The 11,106-nt window shown below is 41.5% G+C and overlaps 1 protein-coding gene across 1 annotated transcript; it reads right to left on the bottom strand.

Moving 5' to 3' along the window:
* Positions 1–2,740: 2,740 nt before the first annotated feature.
* LOC143101140 (proton myo-inositol cotransporter-like) lies at positions 2,741–10,342 on the bottom strand. Its single transcript, XM_076264573.1, has 10 exons — positions 10,282–10,342; positions 9,856–10,015; positions 9,270–9,475; positions 7,351–7,459; positions 6,692–6,855; positions 6,422–6,539; positions 5,924–6,049; positions 5,689–5,807; positions 5,427–5,579; positions 2,741–5,219 (listed from the first exon to the last, which is right to left on the bottom strand). The coding sequence occupies exons 2-10, from the start codon at positions 10,002–10,004 to the stop codon at positions 4,996–4,998; spliced, it is 1,368 nt and encodes a 455-aa protein (XP_076120688.1). The 5' UTR covers positions 10,005–10,015; positions 10,282–10,342; the 3' UTR covers positions 2,741–4,995.
* Positions 10,343–11,106: the final 764 nt, after the last annotated feature.

Genomic DNA, 11,106 nt, shown 5'->3' with positions numbered 1-11,106 from the left:
AGAGGTCAAGTGTGCAGGACAAGAGGGGTGTTTGGGACGTTCTGGTTATTTATGATGTGTTTAAGGTTATGAAATGATACAATAAGATTCCCTTGTTATGAAACTGTGAGTTTTATGGTATGGAATGTATTAATGGATATTTATATGGAGAAGATAAATTTTGTTAATTAATTGATTGATTGATTGTGCATTGGTTTAGTCGGCAGAGGTAAATTCTCTGGTCGGACTATGGTTGAAGGCAGAAGGAGGTAGAATGGTCTGAGGTGAGAAAGTGATAGCCCCTGCTAATAGACCTAACACTCGTTCTGTGATTTGCAGCAGTTTGCCCCATCATTGAAAAGGGTTGTCAAAGTCGATTGGATATATTTTGGAAGCTCATTGATTGATTTGAGATTATTGTTTGGAGTTTGGTTTTTCTTTTCTTTGTCCGATTTTTCTCCATACTGGTTCATGCATGCAGCTGCTAAGGTGGAAATAAAAACCTGGCTACTTTTGAGAAACATCACCACGTGTCGACCATCAGACGACACAACTCTGGTGGGTCTCATCACCAAGGGCGACGAGACTCAATACAGGTTGGAGGTCGACCATCTGACCACGTGGTGCAGGGACAACAACCTCCTGCTGAACGTCAGCAAGACCAAAGAGATTGTTGTTGACTTCCGGAGAGGTCACACCCAACACCTGCCACTGACCATCGACGGTGCTGTGGTGGAGAGAGCGAGCAGCACCAAATTCCTGGGGGTGCACATCAGTGAAGACCTCTCCTGGACCACCAACACAGCATCACTGGTGAAGAGAGCTCAGCGCCGCCTGTACTTCCTGCGGAAACTCAGGCGAGCAAGTGCTCCACCAGCCATCATGACCACATTCTACCGAGGCACCATTGAGAGCATCCTCTCCAGCTGTATCGCTGTGTGGGGCGGAAGCTGCACTGAATACAACAGGAAAGCCCTGCAGCGCATAGTGAACACAGCTGGAAGGATTATTGGTGCTTCACTCCCCTCCCTGAAGGACATTTACACCACCCACCTCACCCGCAAGGCGACCAAAATTGTGAGTGATGCAAGTCACCCCGCTCACAATCTGTTTGATCTACTGCCCTCTGGGAAGAGGTACAGAAGCCTGCGCTCCCGCACTACCAGACTCACCAACAGCTTCATACACCAAGCTGTTAGGATGCTGAACTCTCTCCCTCCTCTCCCCCCTCCACCCTCAGCTACATAACATCCTGGACATTGGACCCACAATGGCCGCCTGCACCACTCCACTTGCACACTTGTACACTTTGCAACTTGTTGCTGTTGTCCTGAAAACACAACACTTCTGCTGCTCTTACATAACTTGCACCACTATGCCACTTTATTTCTTACTTAGGTCAAACAGAACTACCTCAGCCTCTTATTGGCCTGACTTTGCACTAGTATTTTATTTTATTGACTGTCTATGCACAATTTCAACCAAATTTTGCTGCTCTTATTTTTTCATTATATGTGCCCTCTTATTTACTTATTTACTTACTTTTTTGTTTACTTGAATGTTATGTTTGTCTGTGGACTTAAAATTGGTAAAATATGTCTTGTCTCCACCGTGGGATAGTGAGAAACGTAATTTCGATCTCTTTGTATGTCTGGAACATGTGAAGAAATTGACAATAAAGCTGACTTTGACTTTGACTTTGACTTTGACACTGTCTCCTGTTTCCATCACCGCAACGCCAGCCCGATCACACTGTGTATTATTTGAAATTTTAGGCTATGGTATGTTTATTTTTTCTTCACACAGGATGTTAGTGTCCCGTGGGTGGGACATTTTAAGTGTGCCGTGGCACAAAAAAGGTTGAAAAACCCTGCTCTGGAGCACTCGTAGATCTACGAGTGTTTTCACGACGCTCTTAAGCTACGATGGTTTCGGGAAACAGTCGGCAAATCTTAAGACGTTCGTAAGAGGGACTTTACGACGCTCTTAGGCTTAAGAGCTTTCGGGGAACTGGGCCCTGCATGAGTGGCAGGGTTGTCTCATAGCACTGTTACATCTGACACAAATAACAATTGACTACTTTTACCACTGCTAGGTAATAGTAAAAATAATGAAACAAGCATATGATCAATACTGAGCCAACTATCTTCTTTTCCAGCCTGACTGTAGAAATGAAGTGGCCATGGGAACATGTCATAGTGCACCCCCATGGTTTCTAAATTTGTACCATTCCAAAATACCTTTTTTTTCTTTAGCAGCCAGTTGACAATGAAGTAGGGAAAGGTCAGTCAATTTAGCAGAATCAGCACCTTAATTAATGTAATTACTATGGAGCCCAGGAGGTGTCATTGCACGATATGTTTGTGTATCGAGAGAATGTGCGCTCATTTTACTAAATTGTGCTCTCAATTTAGTAAATCGTGCCACAATTTAGTAAAACATGCACACGAATTGTCCTCTCTAGGCGCTGGCTATTGCGTGTAGGTCTGAGACAAGGTCCACGGCATCCTCCTTTACATCAAATTGATTTTTATTACTCTGACTATTACAATTTATATCAAATCAAATTTATATAAAAATCGCCACTAACACGTTATTGGAATTCATAGATTCCGTTCTACTCGAACCATCTACCCTCAGCCTGGAGTCTGTAAATGCCTGCCCCTAGACACAAGGGAAATTACAATAAATCCTCCCCTTTGGTTTTAGTTTAGTAAGGAATAATTTGGCTCTCACACACAAAAGTAGACATTTCAGTGGCAACAGTCTCAATATCAAAATTTAATGGACAGAAATAATTATTTATTATCTTATACATTTTCGAGAGAAATCCTATACAGACTTTATGATATGGTCAACTAAAACCAAATATGCAATCATTCATCTAGACAAATAAATAAACCGTCCCTTTGATAAATGGCAGATCATAGCCTTTCAGTGTTTGACATGACAGAAACTATAACATACACTGCATTGCACAATACAATTGGATCCCTGTGGCTGTGTATTAAGAGGACTGCTTCCAAAACAACAAAATGCCATCCAGAAAATAATACATATCAGTTAAATTACACAGAGTAGGCCTACTCCAAAAGCAGCAACAACATGTGTTCTGCAAAAGGCAAAAATGATTGAAATTCAAAAATCAACAAACCAAAGAAAGAAAACTAACAGAAACAGAGGCCTTCTGTCTTCAAGAAAGCCACTTACACTGTATTGTTCCCAGTAATGCATTCCATGAGGGGGAACTGTTGTAGCACTACGACAACTGAAGATAAATGATGGTGTGAAGAAGGGGAAAACTATTAGTAAAGTGCAGAATAAGGCTTCAATAACTACTGTTATTATTCATGTAGTTGTGCCATGTCCATTAATGTGCGTTTGCATTACTCACTGTTATGTATGAAACAGCGGTATTTCGCTTCAGCGATCCATAGTGCATTTGGGTTAACTCCATTTGGGGCTGGGAAATTAATCATTGTTGAATTACCAAAATGTACAAATGACATCTGCTGTTGGACAACTTTACAGTTCCATCACCATAGAATCTTGTCATCCCACCAAAATAACATGTTATTTAGTTACAAGATATTTATGAGGTATTCTCAGTATTCATCATAAGCAGATCAAATATGTACACTACCAGTAAAAAGTTTGGACACCCTTACTCCTATATTATCTATTCTACTATTTTTAAAGCATGTTTTATATTTTAGGCTTTTCAAATGTCATAATCTTGGCATTCTCTCAGCCACAGTCCTGAAGGAGCTCCTATACATGTTGAGCACTCCAGATAATCATCTCTTGAAGCTGGTTATGATTATGCCAATAGTGTGCAGTCATGAAGCTGGTTATGATTATGCCAATAGTGTGCAGTCATGAAAGTTATTGGAGGCTACTTTCAAGAAACTGATTCATGAAACATACTTTGTTTTATTTAATGCATTAGATTCTTCAAAATAGCCTCCGTCCATTTACCTTCTTGACTGCTTTGCGCACTGTTGACATTATCATAATCAGCCTAATTGAAACTTGTCACTTGTGGCCTACCGGTTAGCTCTTCGGACTTGTAACCGGAGGGTTGCCGGTTCGAACCCCGACCAGTAGGAATGGCTGAAGTGCCCTTGAGCCCCTCACTGCTGCCTGAGCGCCGCTGTAGCAGGCAGCTCACTGCGTCGGGATTAGTGTGTGTTTCACCTCACTGTGTGTTCACTGTGTGCTGAGTGTGTTTCACTAATTCACGGATTGGGATAAGTGCAGAGACTAAATTTCCCTCACGGGATCAAAAGAGTATACTTATACTTACTTGGAAAATCTCAATTAACATGAGTGAACAAAAAGCGCCCAAGAAGAGCTCAACATAACCCTTTCACAATTGAAAAAAAAAAACATTCCCAGTGTCTGAGAGAATGTTAAGATCTGTTTTCCAGAGACTAGATATTTTATTTGTCCATTCTCTTTTTTTCTTGCTTACTGGTAGCTTAGAAAACTACCATATATTTAAGGCATATACTTTACAGTTTTTCAATGTATCTTTCTCTTTCCAGAATTGAAAGTTACAGTCGCATTACAAAGTTTTTAAAGGCCAGTTATTTCATGGATCCATGATACTATGCATCCTGATAAAGTTCCATTGGCTTTTGGAATTAAAATAGCCCCACATCATCACATGCCAATCTCTTTTATTCCTCTTTTTAGTCAACTTTAGCATGGGTGTGCTAATTTTGTAACGTGACCATTTTAATTCACAACACATATTCAAGGAACTAAATAATTTCACTATTTTGTAACATATGCTATACTGATCAACAGCATAGACCTTCACAGCATAAACTTGTTTGAAAAGCAATAAGAGCAAGGGTCATCGAAATAGCTGAAGTTCTGTGAACAAAAGTGCTGATTCTCTGGAGTGCATGCAGAGCAAAGGTCATCAAAGTGAAGGCAGTTTCGCAAGGCTCACCCAACCCTAACTCCGGAAACGGAAACGAAAGATTGACACCCAGTCTCCACACCTTCTTAGGGTCTTAAGTCTTCATCCGACACCTCATTTTCAGACTGATAGTTGCCGTCGTTTACCCTGATGTAGTGTCTGTGGGAGGCGCCAGAGTTCCTACAGGTGCACAGCTGCTCCGTAAACAGGGCCTCTATGTCCTCCAGCTGCTGGCCTTTGGTCTCGGGCAGGCAGCTGAAGATGAAGAGGAAGCCCAGCAGAGCCAGGCCCGAGTAGAGGAAGAACGCACCTGACACAGCACATATAAAACCACTTCAGCGTAACGCACCTGACACATCACATACAACACCACTTCAGCACTCCCACCAACACAGCAGAGGGCTGCTTCTCTAACATAAGAGATACATACAACATTATCATTTTTAAATTCTATACCATTACAGATATCCATCATTTTAATCATTTTGAGATCATATTATCAGATAATCAATCCCACCGTAGTAAGTGAGGTACTCTGCCACATGCAGGAATGTCAGAGACACCAAGACGTTGCAGGTCCAGTTGACGCCAGCTGAACAAGCATTTCCTGTACTCCTTGCCCACAGAGGATAGATCTCAGAGTTGACAGTCCAGGGCATAGGTCCCATACCTACAGAGGGGTCAACCACCACAGATATTCAGCTCATGCAGTTTTAGAGCGACTGCACAGATATTGAACAAACATACTGCCTGACCTCCTATACTCTTGGAGTTCTTACCAGGAGCAAAGAAGACCAAGTACAGAATAAGTCCCAGCAGGACAACCCACGAGTAGGGAGTAGGGCAATAATTATAAGCCCAGAATATCCCAGAATTTTCCTGAGAGGAATTGGAACACCTACAAATAAAACAAAAATAATTGATGACATCCAGCTAAAGCATAGGTTGTGAAGACCACAACATGACTTGACACGAAGAGAAGATGTGACATGCTGAGATCTCCCAGTTCCCCACCTGCCCGATGAGGCCTCCTCGGTGTTGGCTTGATTGACAGAGACACAAGATGTGTCAAACAAAGACGTGCCATTCTCACGGTAGCAGAAACCACAATCTGGATCAAGCATGCAGGGCTCACAGAAACTGCAACAAAAATGTCAGGTTATTACTTCACTATTCCACACTTACGTAACAAATCTGAAAAAAAATAAAATAATGAAATACAATCAAATGCAAATACAATACCATGGAACTGTGTTGCCGTTATAGATGTGACAGTTTTGCGTGGAATTGCCCTCATATAATAATACAGTCTTATACAGACACAGTAGTTGAGGCCATATTATGCTCATTTTCAGTGTACATTATTTCATTTTGTGGTCTACTAGAATAGATTTAGATGCTTCACAATTCTAAGAACAGAAAAAAAAACATAGAAACTCTGTAACAAAACACAGGTGTGCTGTCTTTGAGTGTGTCGCTGATTAGTGAGAGGTTGAATGCAAGCATTCCTACCTGTACTGTGTGCAAGAGGAGTTCAGAACAGGGCCGATGGGATGGAAATTGACTGGGGGAGACAACTGGGCGGACAACAGAAACCCAACAGCCAGCACAGCCAAACTCAAAGCTGTACCTGATACACAGTACACCCACACACACACACACACACAGACACACACACGTCTGATGAAAACAAAGCTGTCTTTACATTAACACGGTAACACCATGTTATGCTGGTTATAAAATATGCCAATTGATTACTTGGCAAGTCTGCAATTGCCTTACCAACAATACTGGCCAGAGTCAATTTCCGACGCCCAACCCTTTCCACAAGCCACACCCCCACCAGAGTAAAGAGGAAATTGGTGCCAGCAGTGCCCGCTGCTAGCCAAATGGCCATTTTATCATCCCGCACACCTGCCATCTGCAATATGGTGGCACTATAATACCTGAGAAGAGACTACAGGTGGTTAATTTACCTGGGAATTCAATAATATAAGCAAACAATTATAAACAAGCTGCTACTTAATCACTCTATACAAATGAAAGAGTGCTGAATTCCAGTTTCATTATCATTTGACTCTATAACACTATATGTACTGAAACTCTTTGCTGGTGACATGGACAGAAATGTTGCTTTTGTATGCAGGGCAGATAAAGGGAAACATACAGAAAACACTTGAAAATGGGCTTTAAGTCCCAGATAGCAAGGGGCTGCTGGACCACTGGCGGCCCACTGGGAGCAGATCTGGTGGTCCGCTGGCGTTTTGCTCATTGGTTCTCTGGCAGTCCGCTGGCGGGTTACAGACAAATTGCCCAATATATTGCCACTAATGGTCTAAAATCTTTTTCATTTGTTCAGTTATACTCCATACATAATTTTAATATTTTTTTTATGAGCCCAGCAAACACAAATATAATTGAGGAGATTTTAGAAAACGTACATGACTGTGTTGATCCCAGACAGCTGTTGGAACATCTGGAGCCCACATCCAACAAGCAGGGCCCGTCGCACTGGGGGACTGGCCAGGATACGACAGAGCACTGGACCATCTGCAGGACAGGATCGGTTCATTTTCGGTACAGTAAACCTGTAAGTACTGCTAGCCTGATATTCACTGACAATATTGCTGATGCTCAACACATATAAAGAATAGTATTTTGAAAAGTGTGTCAAATGTGTTTCTGTAACATCCTGCACTTAAACGGTTACTCCCCTAGTAAAGCTGTTCTTCCATCATGCCTTAAAACATCTTACAGTCTAGAGGCTTTTCAAGTCAAGTCAAGTCAATGCTTTATTGCCAGTGCGATGGAACATAGCCTGGAATTTGGTTTAAAACTGACTCTGAGGAGGACGTAACCAGGTACTGTGCAGATCAGATACTCTGGGATGTTGGGGTGTTGAGGGTTCTTACTGGGGATATTTACTGTTGGTGAATCGTGAAGTTCTGGCTGTGATGCTTTTAAGCCTTTTCCCTGAAGGAAGAGGGGTGAATAGGGCATTGGCAGGATGGGAGGGATCCCTGACTATTTCCCCTCCCATTTTAAGCAGTCGGGTGTTATTATGTCCTTGATGTCAGGAAGGTCCTGCCCTATGATTTTTGACGCTGTCTAGACAACCCTATTTAGCACCCTCTTGTCGTCGGCTGAGCAGTTACCAAACCAGACTGTGACAGAGAATGTGAGAACACTCTCTATCACAGCTCTGTAGAAGTCCCTCATTCCAGCCTTAGACACCTTGAATTTCCTCAGTTGGCGAAGAAAGAACAGGCACTGGTGAGCCTTCTTCACAATGTGTTTAACATTAAGAAAACATTTGAGGTTGAAGGACTTGAAGACTTACAGTGCATCTACGTATTGGTTAAAAAGTTCAATATGTTTCTCAAACAGTCTTACTGGGATGATGTTATTATAAGCAGAGCTAAAATCAATGAACAGTACCCGTGCATTTGTGGCTTTCTCTTCTAGGTGTTGTAAGATGTCATGAGTGAAAATGGATCAAGTAACCCACTAGGCAGGTGGTTAGCCACTAGTCGCTCAAACACTTTCATTATGATGGAAGTTAAGGCCACTGGTCTATAGTCATTAAGATAACTGATGTTAGTCTTTTTGGGTATGGAAATAACTATGGCAGATTTAAAACATGTTGGGACCTGACATTCTTTCAGAGACCAGTTAAAGATGTCAGTAAATAGCATAGACAGCTCATCGGCACACCATTTGATAGTGGCTGCAGAGACCGAGTCAGGGTCAGCTGCTTTCCTGCTGTTGTCTTTTCAACAGATTCCTGACCTCATGCTCTTCTATCAAAAATGGTGGGTCAAGGAGAGTGGCATCATAGGGGAGGTTGGAGCTGTCTATGGACTTATAGTCAAATCTGCAGTAGAATTCATTTACTTTGTCAGGGAGCAGGGGGTCATCATATAGAACTGCATTGCTACATTTGTAATTGGTAATCTGCTATAGGCTGTTCCAAACACCCTTGCTGTCATGAGCATTGAGTTTGGTTTCTAGTTTGGCCCTGTAGTTGGCTTTAGCCTTTTTAACTGCTTGTTCAAAAGTATATTTAGCTATAGTGTATTGACATACATCACCACTCTGAAATGCTTTCTTTCTTTCTAAGTACAGTGATTTGATTTCCTTGCTGAGCCATTTCCCTTTATGATGCAAAAAAATCTGACTACATTTACAAGCAGCCTCTATTGCCTGCATTTGTAGAGATCTCAAAGAACAAATCCTATTAACTTAACCCACCTTCTGCATGATGGAAGGCAATCAGTCAGAATGTAATACTGACATATATTCTACAAATGTTCATAGGCCATAAATAGATGCTGTCATAGATATATATTTGTTTATTCACCTCCTCCAGAATCCCTCTCGGCTTCAATGCTGGTCTTAATGGCATCATATTCCTCATCCACGTGTGCAGTTCCTCGGATCTTGCTGAGCTCCTGCCGGGCCTTCTGGAGGAGCCCCTTCTGGAGGAGCCAGCGTGGACTCTCAGGGAGGCAGAGGAAGCCGAGGAACTGCAGCAGAGCTGGTACCACTGAGAGGCCAAACATGTACCTGAAGTGATCACAACACGGCTCCTTAAGACCATTACAACACACTGCTTACTCTTTATTGTTTACAACCAAGAAGATTATTGATGTTCTTCCCTGAGATGAGGGCAAGGGGGAATCCACATAACTATACTATGAGAGAAAACATTAGTATGGAGTACAACCAGTATTATTCAGGGTAGTGTGAACTGCCCAGATGTGGAAAAAGTTCAAATAGCAAGAGATTGCCCACTATGTAATGTCCTTTTAACATAATATACAAGGATACCATGGTATGTGGTATTATTAGACCAATACTAAAGAGATTAAACTAAAAGGAGCTAATCTTCATATTCTATTATTGGGTGTTAAGTGTTAATAACTACAAGGTTAAGTTGGAAATACCTCCAGCCACCATGGTGCAGATAGCTGAAAGCTCCATCAACAATACTGGCAATAAATTGGCCACCAGTGATGAACAGGGTGTTGAGGGTAACCAGTTGTCCCCTGAGGTGTGGCGGAGAAACCTCGGCGATATAAACCGGCACTGTCATAGAGGCGATCCCTGTGAAAACAGGGAGCTCATGAGCCTCATACAGACCATTGTGCATAATAGGCCTATGTGCAGGAGTGATGCATGTTACTCATAAAACATGTTACTCATACTTAGGTTAATCTGGGGAACAGATCAACAGGGTAAATATAACTATTATCATATACATTTGATTGATTGTTTTTATTAGTCTATAATCAGACTATCAGACTTAGGTTACAGAGGCCTGATGAATTCACCATTAGAAATATTAAACAACTCATCAGAAATTAACTTACCTATCCCAAGTCCAACTATTAATCTCCCAAGAAGTAGAACCTCTTTGTTCGGACCTAAACTCAACATAAGGCCACCGACAGTGAAAACTAGATGTACCGCATAGCGGTACAAAATATGACCGCCGCTCAGTCCTGTACAGCCGTTCCGCGAAAATAAATCACACTTCAATTTGTCTCCATATTTTACTCCATCCCCCACTCTTGAAACTTTTGTGTATGCTTGTTTGGCATGCCTGAGTGTGTGTGTGCGGCTGCACAGAAAGTAGCCTACTGGTGCTGAAAAGTTGAATAGATTGTAGAATAGCCAAAGAAGATGTAGCATTGTTATAAAACCTTTAAAATCTCTAAACAATCACAAGTAGGGCAGTTCATCACAGTTCATCCATTGCAACTGATTGATGAAAGGTCATTTACACCTGTAGGCTACATTGTATTTGGGAAAAGCAAAAGGTATCAGCATAATGTTATTTATGTATTTATTTGTTTGTTTGTTTATGAACAAAAACATCTCTGTCAGTTCCATGCCGTTTTCAACAGCAATCAAAAACAAAGGTCATTTTTGGATGGATGGATTTTTTGTGAATGTTTCTTCTTCTACATAAGATTTTAGTCATCTTTAGTTCATGTAATACTTCATTGTCAATGCACAAATTAAGTAACAGTAGTCTGAAACGTTATTGTTAATGCACAAATTAAGTAACAGTAGTCTGAAACGAAATGCTGTTTTACATGTAACCAGTGGTGCAAATAACTGACATGTCCAAATGGGCCTTGATGAAATGCGTCGCTAGACTGTTCATACACATTTTAACGGGCCAAAGTTGA

This window comes from Alosa pseudoharengus, unplaced genomic scaffold, assembly GCF_046254945.1.
Source record: "Alosa pseudoharengus isolate Yale_2024_CS ecotype anadromous, Long Island Sound unplaced genomic scaffold, YU_APseudo_1.1 YU_APseudo_1.1_scf_10, whole genome shotgun sequence".
NCBI classification, from domain to species: Eukaryota; Metazoa; Chordata; class Actinopteri; order Clupeiformes; family Clupeidae; genus Alosa; species Alosa pseudoharengus.
This window is presented reverse-complemented; position numbering and strand designations above follow the sequence as displayed.